This window comes from Cheilinus undulatus, linkage group 6 (genome assembly GCF_018320785.1).
Source record: "Cheilinus undulatus linkage group 6, ASM1832078v1, whole genome shotgun sequence".
Lineage (NCBI taxonomy): Eukaryota > Metazoa > Chordata > Actinopteri > Labriformes > Labridae > Cheilinus > Cheilinus undulatus.
In genome coordinates, this window is record NC_054870.1 from 33,029,526 (window position 1) to 33,048,293 (window position 18,768).

Here is an 18,768-nt window from a genome sequence, read left to right on the forward strand (position 1 = left end):
GTTTCCCCCCACTCTGTTTCGGGCTTTGAGCAAGGTGGGGTTTGGCCCGTTTGTGTGTCTTTATCTGCTCTTTGAATTCAGCACTTACAATTAAATCCCTCTCAAGCAACCAGGCTGCTCTCTTTGTTTTCTATAATACAGAAGGCAATATGCTCAATGAAAACCCTCTTCTCCTTTTAGAGTGCATCTAATCTGACAAAGGCAAGTTGCAGACATGGCTGCTGTGTGTGTTTTTAAAATGCTCGCTTGTTGTCACCTGCTGTAGAGCAGAGATTTGTCGACTGTGCTGTTAGAACCCTGGTTAAAAGCAATGCAAATCTGTCACCAGAAACATCTCAGATGGCGCTTGTTTTCTTCCCACATTCGCTGTGTTTTCTTTTGCGGGCCTTGGTAATTTGTCTGAAGTGTTCCATCACTTGGCAATAGCAGTGTGGGATTAAGACGGCAGCTGCCGTAAATGAATGTAAACACAGCCTTCGCGCCTTCAAACAGCGGCCTCCAAGACTTGGCCTGCATTTCCAAGGCACAGCGTATGTAGTGTGTATGGAGTGTGTGTACGGGCCCTTTCATCCAGAGGAGCATATCTCGCACACTCCTTGATTTATCAAGATGAATCACTGTAGAAGCCACTTCCAGCGTGTGCCATGCTCTCTTATAGAAACATATCGCTTAATCCACCCCAAGTTACCGGATGGGTGGCTCTTAGAATGGGCATTTACCTCTGAAATTGGTGTGTATGCTCAACGTTGCATGCATCTAGTTTGCATACAAATAAAGAATTATGGTTGTCGTGAGGCAGGTAGACTAAATGAGAGGACCAGCTGTCTTGATGTGTTCTCATCAGGCAGAACAGATTTCTCTCTCTCTCGCTGAGTGAGATAAAGTGGTTTTCTTTCTTTTTGTCTGCAGTTAATAATTACCAATAATCTATTCTATCATATTTCAAGATCTCCTACATGGCTCTCAATTTTAAACAACAATTAAAGCAATTAAGACTGTCGCGTTCACAAGCCATGTTTCATTCTCTGTAAAACGTCCTCTTCCTCCTTGTCCATATGGTACTTTGCAGCAGTGACATAAGGACAGCTTGGAAAAAGGAGGAGAGGAAACGATATTGCCTCTCATCCTTAATCTGTCGTTTACCGCGTGGTGTCTTAACTAACCGAGCCGACTCGCGAGGCTATGCTTAAGTGGCAACCTAGTCATATCGGCGGATGATGAGAAGTGCTGCACCCAATCAAGGAAGAAGTTTGTTTTCTTGTGACGAGACGCTTTCATGCGTATCAGCTCACGCTGTGAATACGATTAACACAGAATAGTGTTCCGAGGGCATTTCCATGTAAATCTCAATACTACTCCAGCATAAGTGTAATTGGCTTTCTTGTCATGGAGACATATCAGAACACACCATGTTAAATTGAAACAATTAAAGGCCTCAAATGATTTCTGTTGTTCTGTGACAAACCCGTGACAGATTTCTGCTATTGTTCGCCTCACTTTGCATAAAGGTCTCGTGTTCAACAACTGTTTAAACGGGGGGCCGCTGTGATGACAGATCACCTAAGATTTAGAGGCTGTTTTGCGTTATCGCCGAGAAAAATGAGAGGAAGCCATAACAAATGATGTGTTATGAAAAATATCTAACAATGAGCAGACGTGCTTGGAAAGAGCCTGAATGTGATTCTTCAAGCACTAGATTAACATGGATGTTGTATTTATATTATCACAGTTAATAAAAGAGGGCCTAGGTTATGTAGCTTGGAGTGCTAATGCCATTATAAAACTGTAAGGCAATTACTCTGTTAGCTCTAGCCTGAGGTAATGAATGCATTTAGAAGCATAGGGCCATTAGATGAAGGTACTTCAAAGAGCACAGGAAGAGAGATTCATTTAAATACATGGGTAATTGCTTGACATGAACACATTTGTAATATTTTCTCCTTGTGGATTACACAAAGAATTGGAAAAGAATGGGCTTATGCTCATTTTGGGAGGAAAGAAAAGAATCAAAAGCAATCAGCTTAATAATAAAACAATATTGAGTTTCCACTTTTAATTTCATAATGAATCTAATTTGTTACAGAAGAGAGAAATTGAGTGTGATATAATGTGATATCCAGTCTATTTGTCCATTACTGCCAGAGGGCACAAAATGGTATTATAAATTGTCTTTTTTATATTATGAATAGAAAATTGTTTTATAACAAGATCTTAAAAAGGAGGGTGAATTCCAAAGTCTCTGTTCACTTAACGCGATGCCCGCAAACCAATCTCCTTTCTCATCACTTGACTGCTCACACTTATTACTTTCATATTCACCCTGGACTTTGCATTGAATTTTTATATCTCCACTCCTCCCACAGGGTCAGACTGTCATCTACGATGTTGTCTTAGAATTACGAGGTAAACTTCAATCAGAGGCAGCTTCCCCCCTTTTTTCTCTGTGTAGCAACAATATTAGCGTGCATCCCTTGCTATCCATGAGCACTCCCATATTGGCTTTCTGTCTCCTTACAATTACCACGTGTCTTACTGGTCCCAGGGAGAAGGCTGGTGGAAATCAATATAGCGCAGTAATATTATCAACTGGAGGGTGAAGTCATGGGAGGGAGGAGGAGAGGGGGGTATAAAGGCGGTGAGTGGGCCTGGTGTCGATTTGCCTTTCTGCTAATGCACACCGCGCGTCCTCCAGCTTTATCTTCTTTTTATAGAGTCTCCCTACCCTCACCTGCACCCTGTAATGGCTGTTCTCTATATGCCGGTTTTTGTTCTCATTCCAAATGTACATGCCAGCCGCAGCCACCGCCACTGCCGCCGCCGCCGGCTGTTTTATTGGGAATGTGCTTTTGACCCCTGGAGCTGACCCTCAGATGGCAGGCTTAACAATGACGAATCACTTGGTGGGATCATTTACATGCCCCCTGAACCCCATATTTGGGTCCATTAGAGAGCAAATCAAATATTTATGTTGTTTATTGGAAGTGCAGGGTTTCATCTCACTCTGTGATTGTTTCATGCAAAAAGGGGCCGGGAGAGCGTGCTATATTAAGTATACGCACAGCCAGGAAACTAATCTTGGGTTCAGTGTCAAAATCTGTCTCCCAACAAAAGAGGAAAACAACGACTTTGTATTCAAAGAAAGAGGTGAGGCCTCTGTAATAAAGCTGTGTTAAACATTGTTGTTGAAAAGATGTGGCTTTCGCAAAGACACTGTGACTTTATAAAATTGAAACTGCTTTGGCCGGTGAAGCCTGCGGAGATAGAGAAAGCCATGAGGATATTAAAGGTAAGTGTACTTTACCTTTTGGTCCACGTTTACAGTTGAAATTAGAGCAACATTTCATGTCTAGGTGTTGTTTCCTGTCTCCACAGGGACCAGGTCTAATTGAAACACTTCATATACTGAAGCAGGGACTAGCTGTGATGTTCCATTTCTTCACATTGCCTTGGTCAAACGTCTGTAGCCACCACACAGTCTGTTCTTTATTAAATTGTCCGTTGGACGTTAATGATATTGCTGTGTTGCATGCTGGGATTTAATAGATAAGGTCTTTAAAGGTTTTACAGTATTATTAAAACTCCAAGGTGGCCACCGCTTTACTGCATGCGAGGGCCTTTGAATGGACTAATCAGTCATATTATTACACTTGACACATCTGGAACGTCACTCACCAAAATTGTTACTGGCAGGGTAGCAATTAGTGAAAACACACAGATAGATTTTATCAATAGGAAATGGGAAGAATAAAAGAATCAAAGGGAATGAAAAGAGTAAGAGAATCAAAGAGTTTCTGCAGGGGTAGAGAAATAAAAAAAACACACAGGTCTTTCAATATGGAAGCCTATTCATGTGTCACACCAGTGTGACTAAAACTGATGTGGCTTTCAACTCCTTCACCCAGGTTCAAAAGAAAACAATAAGAAAGCCAAAGCATAATAACATGCAGTCTTTGTCTATTAGCTGCAGTAAGACTAGGGGGTTTACGGCACAGGGTTCTGTAAACAAAAGATTAAACCAAATCGAGCTGCAGAAAATGAAAGGAAAACATGAGTGGGGTAATGAGGGTGCAGACGTCGTTTCTGACCAGATTACCATCTCCACAGACTACTGGAGAGGAAAACGCCTGATTGAGCTATTTTACCACACAGAGAGTTTACGCCTCTCTCCACACACAAAACCAATACCATTACCACGCTGGTTAGAGGGTAAGCCACATATGTGAAGCAAAGCTGTCACGGTTTTGGGGTCACAGTGCGCCGCCTTGATGCTAATGTTTTGTTTATTCCTCACATTCGGAGCATTAAAGGCATTACAACGCAGACAGCTTTGTATCATCCCCGTTCAGTGTGGCTTTTTACTTTACAGCAGAGACTTTTACTGACCTTTGGTAACCTCTCAGGGTCGCCGGGATGTCTGGGAATGACCTTCTGCAGCCTCTGGAAACCATAGTCGATGGTTGGCTCGTTCAGGGCTGAGACAAACACAAAGAAGAGGAAAATGAGAACAATCCAAGGCTAATTTTGCCAAAGAGACTAATTGAGAAATATGTTGGAATTTACAGAAGAAAAGTCATTTCAGAATGCCTAATTTCAAAGAAACCTCAAGGGTGAGGCGATGTTTTATGAAACATCATCGACTTCAGATTGAAAATGACACAAGCTCCTCTGACACTTGTGTCACTGAGTGTTATTCCATTAACAGCCTTGATGACCTACATCAGCCTGAGAATCCTTCACAGGGACCCTCCCCCTTTTTATCAGCGTAAGAATATTGACTACAGCAAACTACATAGCGGGGGTCTTTTAATCTAACAGAGCCTTAATAATCTGTGAAAGGCTGTCCACACATTGATCTAGTGTAAGTTGCTGTCATTTCACCCCTTCTGCACTGACTGTACTGCAACACTGGGCCTGTGAAATACGGCGCCGGATCCTGTGGAGCCATTAATCTCTCCCACCCCTCAAATAGTAATCTGGGGCATGAGGCATATTGGGCGATGAATCAGAGGCACAAAGTAAATGAATCATAACCCCAGACTTTGGTGAGAGCAGGGCCGTTTTATGTCTGACAGTCCTAATGGGTAATTGAAGGCTTCCTTACAGCTCCGGCTGATTCTAAACAATCATGTGTACACTCAGAGGCAGGACAAGGAAAAAGGGAGGGAGGGAGGGCAGAGGAGAGGAGGAGGAGGAGGGGAGGAAGGGTGGAGAGCGGTGTAAAGGGGGAAGGAACGACTTAATAGAGAACATCACTTCTCAATGTAGATATCATTTTCAGGAGAGTAACTCCGGCGAGCAAGGCGCTTCATAAATCAATGGCTTTCTATGGAGACTAATAAGAGCTGCCTGCCTCTATTCATTGTTCAGCCTGTAATTTGGCCCATCACTCATTACTCAGCATGTAATTTCAGCATTAACACCGCACAGCTCGCTGAACCTGCCGAACACTACAGAATGTGAATGCAAGTGAACCCCCCCCCCCAACCCCATGAAAACGCACACACAAACACGCGCAGGCAGGCAGGCAGGCAGGCGGGCGGCAGGCCCACTGAAGTACAAACCCTGTAGTCACAAACATTTACCTTTCTTCTCTTTTGTTCCTTCTTACTTTGATAAGCATGCAAGCATGCTCACTCACACTCACATACTGTACCTACTCACGCATACACAGCAGCCATGTACTGACACATGCACCACTTCTGCCAAAACCTGAATACAGTAATTGCCAGCTCGAGCGTGATCCAATGGAGCAATTATGTGTTCAAGCATGGACAATGCAGGGTGCTAATCGATAGCAAGGATCTAGCTTGCAAATCCTGTGGCAGTGGGCACACCTGAATAAACCCCGACGCCACACAAACATACACTGCTGGAAATCTGATTTGACATGTCATCATGCGTCCCCCAAACGACAAAGGTCTGCTCGCCTATGTGGGGAAACGCCATCTTCTCCTTAATAAAGGATTGATCTGCCGTATTGATCGTACATGACAAGGCTGTAGCCAGGAATTTGCCCCTTTTCTTTTGTTATTTCCACCCCCTTTCTTATCTATGCACTGTGGCAGTCTCATGCATGTGTGCACAGGACAGGAGCATGCATACGTGCAAGAGTCCGTGTGAGTGTGTGAGTGCACGTCCCCAGTTTAGAGAGTGTGTGCACGGCAGCCCTGCCAGACCCCGCTGCTCAGTGTGATGTAAATTGTGTATGTGTAAAAAGCACTCCATAATCAGGCCATCCATCATCAGAGGCTGTCAGTGGGCTCTCTCAGGGTGATACATCACGCTCTCCCTGTCCTCTGCCTCAGCTGGGGCCTGCACAACCCGCCAGGCATGCTGGGAACACAGCCGGAGAGACGTACAGTACAGGACGAGACCTATAAGGTTGGAGAGGTGTAGTGTTTGATGTGGCTTCGCAATGATAATGATGCCCTGCTTCAAGTGCAAAGCGAAAAAATTGAAGAATGCGATTTGGAGGGTAGGATATCCTAAACTAGGGTTGTCACGGTGGCAGAATATTAAATACTGATATAAATAACACGTAAACATGAGGCAATATTGATATGTATTATGATACCTTGGCAACAAAAATAGAGGTCCAAGACACCTGATATTTGGTTCTTCTTGTTTCATGCCGTCAACGGTTGTGGGCGAACTCCTGAAAACTGACTAAATTGCACAAAAGCATTGGCAACATTTTAGTCCTTTAGTGTCGTTAAGGTTTTTTGTGCAATTTTGACACTGCAGGAGGTTGGGTGCAGTTTTTGCTACAATTGCAACAAAAATAGAAGTCCTAGATATGCCATACTTGCTTATTTCTTGTTTTCAGTTATCAAAAATTGCCTGCAAACTCCTGCAAACTGACTAAATTGCACAAAGCGTTGGCAACATTTCACTGCTTATGTGTTTTTAAGGTTCTTGGGCAATGTGCAGGAGCTTGCATGCAGTTTTTTATGCCTTGGCAACAAAATTATAAGTCCTAGACACCTGATACTTGCTTATTTCTTGTATTCAATTATCAAAATTTGCTTGTAGTTTCTGCAAACTGACTAAATAACACAACAGCATTAGCAACATTCCAGGTTTATGTGCAATTTTGACAGTGTGCAGGAGATTGCATGCAGTTTTTGATGACTTTGCATCAAGAATAGAATTCCTGGTTACCTGATATTTGGTTATTTCTTGGCCCCAGTTAAAAGAAATTGCCAGCAAACTCCTGCAAACTGAAAAAACTGCACAAAAGCATGGGCAACATTTCAGTCCTTTAGTGCTGCACACTTTTTTGTGCAATGTTGACAATGTGCTGGAGCTTGCATGCAGTTTTTGATTCTCCTACATACCTTTCTTATGATGCAAATGTAGTTTTTTTTTTTTTTTGTTTAAGCACTTTTTGATACTGTTTAAAATGTGTGGTATTAATAAGGACAGAGAGAACTGTATCCTGTATCCCCCAGAAAGGACTTAAAAGTCTACATAAAGAAAGTTTTAATGCAGCACTCTGGACCAAACTTCCATTTAATCATGTTTCACTTTAAACACATGGCTCAATGTTGTGCAGCAGCAGTCCAGGCACCATGCAGGCATGATCTCGGCATGTCGACATGTCGCCATCTCATCTATCATGGAGATGATCTTTGTAACAACCCCAGCGTAATGAAATTGGTGACACAGACCGCCATCTGCTATTGATTTCATGCAAATGCTTTTGACAGCTGATGGAGACTTGCATTAGCGCTAAACGGTGCTGTCAGTTGATGAGTTGACAGTTTTGTAGTCGTAGCATGTACACTGGGTGCAGACAGACACAGACAATGTCAATAATCCTGTAAGAGCTGCTGATGATATATACTGAGCACTTATATTCAATCTGGACAATAAATGCGTTAGATGTCTGTGTGTGTGTTGAGCACCACATTTTTTCTCCCCACCAAAGATTTCCTTTCATCTGCCGAGCTTTTACAAGAATCACTGGGGCTGCTCTTCCTATTTTTTCTTCCACCACACACATTGACAACAGCTTTCTGAATCCCACATCTTCACACTAGGTCTTTTTTAATCCCAACTTCACACTCTGTCGCAAACTTTTCCCTCCGAAAGCAGCCAAATCTGCAGTGCCCTTGCATGACTCCATGCATGCCAGATTTAGTTTGGCACTCAACAATAATATGGTGAGAGGGAGATAGGGTGGAGGGGGTAGGTTAGGGCGTGGAGGGAGCCATCTTTAACCCCCCTCCTGTACTGATTCTGCAAGGAAACATGAAACCCTCCACACATATCCCATAAATCCTGCTCTGGGTGGGGAGTCTATCCAAGGGGAGGAGGGACCCGAGGAAGGTGGTGGTGGGGGGACTCAGGAGGGGAGGCATGATAGGGGCTAGAATGTGTGTATGTGAGGGGGCTGGGGAGGTGGTGGGGGGGGTCGCTGGCACGTTCCAGTCACGCCCGCTTCCCGGCTCGCGGCCAATCAATACCACTTTCCTGTTTTAGAGGCGGGTAATTATGAGGTGGAGAGATTGTGTGACCCCTCACCCCTGCTGCATTACTCGCCTGATATTAAGATAAATTGCCTGATTTTGGGTAAACATATGCTGCAATTCAAACTGTCAGCACTGGTTTGCTCAGGGATAATTTGTATTGATCTCCTGGCTTCTTCCCCATTTTGCTTACTGACCTCATGGATAATTAGAGAAAAAGAGACACGGGGAGGTAAGGCAGGGCTTGCATTTGAATACTTTGCAGGAGAGATGAAGAGCACATGGAGAAGGGAGGGGGACATTATGGACTAATAGAATTTTCATTTTCTCTCATTTTCTGTCCAGATTTAGACAAGTTGCACGTTTTGTTCAATTACATCTTTTTTCCCTGCTTGTGCAGCACAAACACAGTTCAGTTTGTTATTTTCATTTCAATCAAATATAATCATATGAAATCTAACAGCTGATAACTCAAATAACTGTTGCCATATTTGACTTAAAAGAGAACAGATTTCCTCCCTCTTTCCTCATGGAGAATTTTTACAAATACTCAGTTATTTTTTCTCACTCTAGAGACCGAATGATCATGTTTCAGAATATGAACAAATGGAATGCATGACTCGGTGTGCAGCTGTGACCATATCAATTTCCAATTTTGAATATCACGCATGCGCATGAGCGTCCATGGCAGGGCTTCAGTGGAATTTCCTCTTCTTGGAATGTGCACTTCCCCAATCTCATTTTGATCTGACGCCTCAATCCGCCTCCTCGTCCTTTCATGCTACGGACATATTTTCCCCAAGAGCTCCTTTTAGCCGCCTTGGCTAGCCACTTCACTTAAAATGTAGAGTGGATGGCGTGTTACATGGCATCTGAGTGTGGTCTGCTGCTCCTTCTCCATGTTCTCTGGAAATAGGACACGAGTAAACGCTCCACAGGAACAGTGTAACATGGCCGACGTTGGCAGTCAGAAGTGCTTACATGGCAATACGGCGCAATGTGCCCTCGGTCTATATGTGAGTGGATTGAACACATGTATTGACTTACAGTATGGGAGTATAAACATGGGGAAATGTTTGAGCAAAGCAGTAAATTTAAGGGAAATTGTTCCTTGTTAAGTCTGCGAGCCTGAATGGAAGCTCGCACAGAGTACTAGCATTCCTGCCAGCCATTACAGCTTATTACGATAACTCTATCTTTCCAGGAGATAAAAACCTAGCCTTGTTGCCATTTGCCAGCTATTACTTTCGCTAATTATACTTAACTGCTTCGAGCTTATCTCCACTCCTCCTACACCATTGAGCAGTTATTTTTTTCTTTCCCCTTAACACAAATTAGAGGTGGAGTGGGAGTTGGAAAAGGGGGAGACAGATAAACAGCGCAAGCAGAAGTTCATTCAAGTGTTATTGCATTTGTGACTTGTCAAAGTGAAGCCTTCTAGGCACCTGGAGTCTGTTAGATGGATGCAGTCAGAGCAGCTTTAAACACATAATGACCTCGTCTCACCGACTCTACCAAAGATCTCAGAGTTGCTGTTAAAACTGGTGCATACACAGACAGTAAGATTTTAAGAAGTCATGCTCCTGCTCCAGAGTAGGGATATGTTCCAGGTTTCAAAAGAGTAGAAAACACACATGCAGATGTAGAGACTGTCTTAAAAAACAAACCAAGCCAAATTGGAATTTTCACTGCAAACCCACGCAAAGCAAACCTCATCTGTTTTAACACTGACCATATCATCTCCATCCACTGCAGCCAGTTATCACTGAGTGATTCCATCTCCAGCAGTCTCAAGATGAACAGGAAATTAAAATTTCAAAGATCTGCAGTTAGGATAAATCAATGGAGACAGATCAATGTTCATTGAAATTTCATGAACTTTGAGCCAATACAGATGAAAAAAAAAAAGCCTCGACAGTTACAGTCTCCAGCAGATATTGCTCCTGCAACAGATAAAATGTAATTAACACGGTTAAAAGGGAGCAATGTTACAGATTGCACATCCATAATTTCTGACTCCCTTCATATCGGGCCGTATTATTAGAAAGGGCCACAGACACCTGTTCAATCCTCTTAGATGACATCTAAAGTATGTGTGCCACTTCTCTAAGGACGCCGGCGGACTTTCACACATTACCGGCCAACAGAAATCAAATGGGTTCCCTTCACAGCTGATTGCAAGCGCAAATTAATATTGTAAAATGAAGATCAATACATGGACGGGGCACGGATCGATGACGGCTAAATTACGGCCGCGTTTTCCCCCTCATTCAAGATGAGTTGTGTTTTCCTCTCAAAGTCAATACCGCGCTGCCTCCCTCATTCATTTCTCAATAAACTTGCCGATGAATTTCAATCAAAATGCAGCAGTGGAGGAGGAGGGAGGGCGGGTGGAGTTCTTTTAAAGCCCGTTGGGTGTGGATCATACTGAAAATGGGGCAAGAAGAGGAGGTAGAGAAAAGAGGAGAAGAAGGAGGAGGAGGAGGAGGAGGGGAAAGATCCTCGTCTATCAAGAGCCCCCCTCCCTACCTCCCTGCGTCTATCTTTCCTGTGGCAGAGGACTGATGCTGTGACTTAGTGAGGACAATCCATTTTAAAAGCCATTACAAAACAGACCTCTAACAATACTGTGAGACAAAAAGTGGGTCCAATTAAAATTAAATCAATGAATACCATCCTTACTGGGAAGAAGGAGAAAAAAACACAGCCTATACTTTCATTTTTCTTTTGAAAGATACCCACAATGCATTTCACGGAGCGATGTAATGGGGGGAAAATACATGCTCAACTGCAAGTACTCATTTCAATCAATTTCCTGGAGCTGGATTTCACAGGTCACTTGCTGATAACACGCTGTGGAATAATGCCACAGTGTGCCTCTCAAAGCCTACCTGACAAGCTGCCTGACAGTGGGGGAGTGCGAGCACGTGTCACGTCAGCCCTCTAATTGGGCACAAGGACCTTCCTCCGTGGAACCTTGTCGCGCTCCACATAAAGCTCACAAGGCCTTCAAACCAGAGCCCGTCTAACTTGGCAACCGGTGTCGGCTCCGTTCCTGCCGAGCTAAGTGCTAAATACCAGGGTTGTAATGAGACAGGCAGGTATGGGGATATGGCGAGTGGATAACACGCTATGACACATGCTAAAACTGTTGTGCCAACTGGTTACAGCCCACTCGACTGTGGCGATGACATTTAGAAATGCCTGATTCATCCTAACCTGCAGTAGCTCATACTTCACAGGGATTTCTTTTTCTTTAAATCAGCAGAAAATTAAGAATTGTCATGACTTTTAAAAGATTGACAGGGCCACACACACAGGGTTTGAAGGCATACAAAAACAAATAAATGACATGAACAAGATGACTATGAAAGGCATATCTAATAGAAAGACAACCTCAGTAGGATGCTTAGCAGGAATGCTGTATGCATTCAACACTTTAAAGGTGTTACAGTCAACACAAACAATAGTCTAGGGCTATTATTTTGATAGTTTTTGTGTGATTTTTGCTCATTAATGTTCCAAATGTTCTGTTGAATGGAACAATTTTTGGATTGGTGTGCTATAAATAATCCTGTCTTGTCTTGCCAAGTGCTATATGAATGTGTTCTGATTTTTTTATCATCAACAAAAACTTAAAAACAAACACAGAATGAAAACTAAAATATCCAAAGCTTAACTTTTAGTAAGCTGATGTGAAAATGAGTCTTTGCGAACATAAATACAAATGTTTTAAGGTACGTTACAAGATTAGAAAAAAAAAAAAAACTAAACATAGCATAAAAACAACAGAGATCTGCACTTTTGTCTTTAAGAACTATGCTGCTGTTGCTGTTGACATATCTGGTTGACTTTTCAGGTTAAAGCTCCTGTAAGGAGTTTTTATTCGCTTATGAAACAGACTGGAATTCATGCATGTGTCTTTAAGGCCAACAAAAGCAAACAAGTGAATCAGCGATAAGATTGTCTATTTCTTTATAGTTTTTTTTTTTTAGTGTCAGTGTCTGCAGCCAGGGGGTAGGTGTCAATTATAGTTGGTTGTAGCACACAGCAGAAAGTCTTTACATTTTTCATAGGATAGAACTGACTTGGAAATTGGAAACAGGATGAGGTTTTGTCATAAACAGTACTTACACAAAAAGTTCCTGACAGGAGCTTTAATAACACCGCTGCACTGACTGACCTTCATGGTTTGTACTTTTTCTTGCACTATTGGGTATTGCATCTGACTGGTATTTCATATAAAACAGGCTTACAAATCCTCAACATGCCAAGAGTTCTCCTCCCTCTTGCAGAAATCTTAAATTCCTTGTATGGCAAATATTAAAAACAAACAAAAACAAATGCTATGGTTTTAAACACTTAATAATCTTGTTCATTTAAATCAATGTCTTTTTAACACTAGACCCGCCAATCTGGTCAAATTTACCCAAAGCTGTTTGTTAGTAGTGTCCAGTTTTTGCATGAGTAAGATTTTAAAGTCTCTCAGTCATTGCCTTTTCAAGTTTGTTGTTTAGCACCTGGTGTCCTGAAAAATTGTTTGCATTAATTCAGATTTTATAAATGTCCACATATACCTAAAACGGCCATGCAGGTACAGTTTATCCCATAAGAAACCATTAATTTTCCCTGTTTTATCTAACAAATGCTCTATTACTGCACTGCCTAACCAGAAATCATAGATCAACCTTCAACATGGAATAAGAGACATTCATGACTGTGAGTGAAGAAGAATTGGTTGTTGGGATGTTTCAGAACAGAGCGATCAGATGATTTTGTGTATGATGAATCATCATCGGACAGTGATTTTGGTCTCTTTCTGTGGTTAATGAGCTGGTCATTGTATGTGGTTAAGTAGTTGCTCTTGATCAGCTCTGTTTATGAAAATCAATGCACTCAAATAATGTGTTAATTTTACCTGCGGGCTGTTTTAGATATATAGAGACCCCTATAAAGTTTTCCTTGCCTTGTTATTCATTCATTACATTAAAGTTGTCAGTTAGAATATTTAATCATGGTTAATCTCAGGACGCCTGTTGTTAAATGCAATTAATCCCCCCAAAGTACTGTCTTGATAAGGGTCACTGACTTCCTGGTTGGATACAGAGCTGCTTTTATTTTGAAAGGAAAAGAGGAACTTTTGCTACATCAACCGTTATGACATACTTGGAAAAAGAAACTTGTTAAAAGTTTGATGACTTGGCTTGACCTCTGAGCTGTCTGTGAGTTTTTTTAAAGAGAGATAAGAATTAAGGAGCAGTGGTGGACTGATTTTACATCACTGTGGCTGCAGGGAGACACTGCAGTGGCCTAACCAAAGTGTGCTGAAACAAACAATAATGCATGCATTAAAACATTTTAATGAGCTAATGTTGGGCCTTAGTTAATCAGGATTAATGCATTAATGCTTACAGCTCTGATTTAACTGCATTTTGGTGTGCAGTTTTCAAATATTGAATAACTGACGTTGAAAATAACAGATTTTGATATGCAGTGATATTTAAAACTAAATATTAGGATATTGTTGTTACTATTCATTATAAATGTCGTGCTTTGTTACATTGTCCCTCCTCTTCTCTCCAAGCAACAGCTCAAGAGCCAACTTTGAAAACACTGCCATTTAACAGAAACTAAACTAAAATGAAGCATTTAATTAAAGGCAAACCACAATTTAAACTAAGCTAAAATCAAAAACAAAAAGTCTAAATTAAACAGACTTCAAAACTATTAAGACATTTTTTTTCAAGTCATCCTCCATATCCGATCTGTTTACATACCTCCTTGAATGCCTTTGATTATAGCATATCTTTGCTGTAGGCCACACCTCATCGCTGACCAACCGAATACCAAACCCAACCCTGCAGGACGGGAAATGGAAAGGAAGCGCTCCATCTGATCAACTTCTGAGTCTGCGACTTCAAAGTGATGGCAGGGCGGAGGAGAGGAGACGTAAGGATAGGCCCGAGTCACAAACTGAGCAGCACGGGGTCCTGTCTGATGTGGTCTGATAAAGATGTCTCTGTTTATTTATTTAATGCTTTTTCTTTTTTTTTAGAAGGAGAGGAGGGTCCAAGTCTGCATGACATTTTGTTCCTCTTTCTAGGAGTGGAGCGGAAGCAAGTTTAAATTTGGATTTGAGGAGAGGATATCACTATTTATATCTCTGCTTGTTTAGTTAGTGCTGGCCTCTACTTAACATGCATGCAAAGACAAATAAATCATAAGCTCTAAAAGTAAAAAATAAGTAGTTAAAGCTTAACTAAAAGCCCCCTTCTCTCTTTACACCATGAACATCTTCCTTTTCCATCCCTTACAGGCCTGACATTTCTTGATCTCCACCAGTATTGAGTGAAGCACACATGACCTCTTTGTCCTTATGTTGATGAATGACTGCCTCATACCCATTTTGTCAGATTTTGGTGCAGTGGAGTCGATAGCGTCACCTTGACGAGGAAAGTTTGTGATCCATCAGCCCTCAAGGCTGTCTGGCCCTCAACTAAAGCCTGGCAAGAGCAACTTCACTGTATGGGGCATCCACTCCGTCCAAAATCCTTCACCCAGTGTGCTGCGATCTTGTGAGGTCGAACGGATGGCTCTTATTACTGCCGCTTTACAGTGAGAGGAGAAAAAAAAAGAAAAAAAAAAACACTTGACTTGTACTAATAGCTGTGAAGCCATGCCGGTCACCAAAGGTCTGAAGACGAAGCACCCTGTCAGTGCCCAGCTTGGGAAATTAGCAAATAATGTTCCCTTCCCCCTGACAAATGTGTGACAGCTCGCCTTCGCCAATCATTCTCTCCTAACGTTATGATGCATGTCCTGGATCCCCACTGGAGGATACAGGCGAAGTTTACTGACCCTCAATTTACCCATGACAAATGGGGTCCCGGTAAATGTGCGTTTTCTGGGGCGCGGAAGGGGTTCATTTTAAGCAATCCTGGTTATGTGGATGTCACTGATTAGGATAAATAGTGGCTGAGTGTGTTAGGACTGCTTGCAGAACCATATTACCAAGGGCCTGCATGGCTGCCCCTGGAGGGGAGCTCTCGTGGAAACTTGGCCAAGATAGAAAAGCAAAAGCTCTGATGCAATTAGGAGCTTAAATTGGATAAATTGTACGCTCAAAGTTTTTATTTATGATTTACTCTTTCATACAGCACTGAAATCATGCAGTAAAAAGGTTAAGGTGCTGCAAATGAGGCTGAAAATTGAGATTTTTCTGTTTTAGAATTATCTGATTACACCAGAACGTACTGTTTGCAGTGCTTAATAAAGTAGAAAGTATAATAAAGTATTGACCCCAGGTACAGCCAGGACTTTCTCCTTTTGATTTTCTACAACCTTGCTGACAGTCGGACCAATGGATAACCGATACATGGATTAGATAGAGGACAAGCCAGCCAGCTCCAAGGGACAGCATTTTGTTAGAGAAAAGGTATAGACAAAAAACCATGTCAGTCCTTTAAAAATGTGCCAATTAAAACACAGATATAAGCTCCTTGAGGCAGTCAGTAAATACAGCCCACTAAAGTTTTATATAGTATGTCTGTTTGTCTCATTAGTGTTTTAAACATTCGATAGTCAATGCCAACAGGATTATTTGACATCTACAGGGTGCTCTCTCTCTCTCTCTCTCTCACTAAGAATGGATTGTGAGTTTTGGAGCCGTTCCAGGGTACTAACCCGAGTGAGGACGTGTCCCCTCCGCTGTTCGACTTGGCTGCAGTCTCCTCTGTGTTGACTCTCAGTAATTTGTGATAATTTCTTAAATTGAGCGAGTTAAATCTCCACAATTAGAGTGGCGGTGCAAGAAGAGTCAACATGAAAAAAAAAAAGTCTTAAAAAGGCACTCCTCTCAAGCCGCTGTGCTCTCAAGTCACGCTTGAAGCCGTTGGCTTTGATAACCAGACCTTTGATATGCACATGTTGCTCTACGATATGACACCAGAATATTCTGCGCCTGTTAGACAGCGCTGTGTCTCTCTCTCTCTCTGTAATCGCTATTGTTACTCCAGGTCATTTCAAACCTATTTGCCCGTGTAGCTCAATTTTTTTCAAGAGGGAGAAAAAGCCACGTTTGGAATGAGCTGTTCCACTCTTAAATACATGATCCACTCTCTTGCACTCGATGCATCAGCCCCATTCGCTTCTTAATGTCTTAGAGAAGTAGCTAACATCCTTTCACCTGGCAATTACTGTACATATGGAGGCTAGTGATACCTCATTCTGGCGTTATGCATTCTGCTCTCTCATTCTCTGGAGCGTCAACCCCTCGTACAATCAGGGGTGAGCCACACAGGGAATAGGCGGGCGGTAGAGAGGAGCTGGACCTGTCTATTGGTGACTTTCTCTTTTAATTCAGCACACTAATCAATTGTACCACCGTTGCCTCTAGGGGTAATTGTATCTTTATACTAACTGGAAGTGAGTAGGAACCGAGGGAAGACAGAGAGGAAGAATAGGGGGGGAGGAAATCAACAAAGATAGAGAGAGTGGGGGGACACGTTTCCCCAGTAAAACCTGATGGTAATCATCCCAATCCGCTTAGCCTCTGTGACTAATGGGGTCTGTTCTTAAGGGACCTGGCACTTTCACCAGGGTGCTATAGAAGCCATTAATGTCTTAACTTATACACCTTCTCAGGGCTGTGCAGTAACACGTGCACACACACATTTTCTCTCTAACAAACAGACGCACACACACTACACTCCTGTTTCATTATCCTGGTGCCTTGTTGGCCTCTGCTCTGCTCCTGCTAGGGAGGTTAAACGCAGGAGAGCCGGGCCAGACTGCACGGTTGGAGGAGAAGGGGACGGATGGCTGGGGGGTGGTAGTGGTGGTTTGGGGGAGAAAAAGAGGGAGGAAGGGGAGGGGGGAGTTTGATGAGAAACAGCTGCCCCAGGACGGAGGGGTCTGGATCGGAGAAAAGGGGGGGGCCCACTTTGCAATTCTGCTGCGCTCAAGGCCAGGGCTGTGCTGCTGGAGGCCTTGGGGTGCTGGGTGGAGGGGTAGGGGGTGAAAGCGCTTTGACACCCCCCCTTCTCGTTTCATTCTGCCCATCAGAGTTAGAACAGACAGAGGCTTCCAGGTCAGACAGGCTCTGACCCCCTCAACCTCTGCCTCCTCAGCAATGATGACAGATAAGACCACCACTTCCTTCTGTTAGCCAAGATAATCAGATCCTTTACTTATAGTGTCACACAAACACTCTTCTCTCTCATACACACCCCTCTATCTTTTTGCACACTTTCTCTCCTGTGATTTCACACACACAAGAATAACTCCAGACACGCTCGTGCACTTAACCTGGATATTGCATTTCTAATCTGATTCATAAAAAACAAAACCACATTTTGCCTGACAAAATCAGCAAATTAGCAGACAGCATTATCCGTCTCAAAACAGGGAGGATAGAAAGAGAACTGGCAGAATGAGTAATCCAGACAGCTTGAGTTTAACACAGCTTGGCAGCGCCCTTGTACGATGGCAGGTCAGATGGGGGATCTGGTTGCACTCATAGGTACCCCCTCCATGACACACCTCTTCTCGCTAGCTAGCGAAGGTTTTTAACATTCAGCAAGCAGGGCCCTGGTTAGTTTGTTATTAGCCCCTTGACTTGGGGTTGAGGGCTCCATCCAGACAGAGGGAAGAGAGGGGAGGTGTGGAGAGGGGGTCACAGGAGAAGCCTGAAGAGAGAGAGAAGGTCTGAACTCACCAGTGTAGACAAATCTCCCAGGGGCACCTTTGCAGAACTGCTTGGACTTGTAGGACAGCGTGACTTCCACAACGCCTGGGATGTGTCGAGGTGGGGTCTGGACGCGGATGGCGTGAGGAGTTATCAGCTACATTACAGAGAGAGAAAAAAAATATGAGCTTTTTTAACAACAAAAACATCTGTCCTCACTTTCAGCAAAAGGGTTTTTTTTCCCCAAAGATTTTAAAAAACATCACCAGAGATGTCATTATACAGGTCATAGTGACTGTACTGGAACTTGTACTGATAACACACCAACATATCAATATTATAATGATGCCCTAATTGATATACAGTTAAATATAACTTATCGGGGACTTGTACCAATACTGATTCAACACTAATACAACACCATTATAAGTATAAATATAACTGTATCTCTATCAGGACTATTTATGGTACCACATATGAAGATAACTGATCTGGGACTGGTACTAAAACTGATATGATACTGATACCAATACTTGTATCAGCATAAATACAAGTGTACCAGTATGGGGACTGCTAATATTATCAGTAAGGATGCACAGTGTTATTGGCATG

At 42.7% G+C, this 18,768-nt stretch overlaps 1 protein-coding gene and 1 long non-coding RNA gene across 10 annotated transcripts in view; one reads left to right on the forward strand and one right to left on the reverse strand.

Moving 5' to 3' along the window:
• LOC121511453 (transcription factor COE3) overlaps positions 1 to 18,768 on the reverse strand; it is an 83,001-nt gene that overhangs the window by 6,272 nt on the left and 57,961 nt on the right. For all 9 annotated transcript variants that reach the window (XM_041790154.1, XM_041790153.1, XM_041790148.1 and 6 more), the window contains exons 10-11: positions 18,187 to 18,313; positions 4,384 to 4,472 (exon numbers count right to left, since the gene is read on the reverse strand). In XM_041790154.1, the coding sequence (XP_041646088.1) occupies positions 4,384 to 4,472; positions 18,187 to 18,313 (216 nt within the window). The remainder of the gene's footprint in view (positions 1 to 4,383; positions 4,473 to 18,186; positions 18,314 to 18,768) is intronic.
• Positions 11,308 to 14,668, forward strand: LOC121511454. Its single transcript, XR_005992043.1, has 3 exons — positions 11,308 to 11,572; positions 14,289 to 14,420; positions 14,527 to 14,668. It is a non-coding gene; the product is annotated as an uncharacterized LOC121511454 (long non-coding RNA).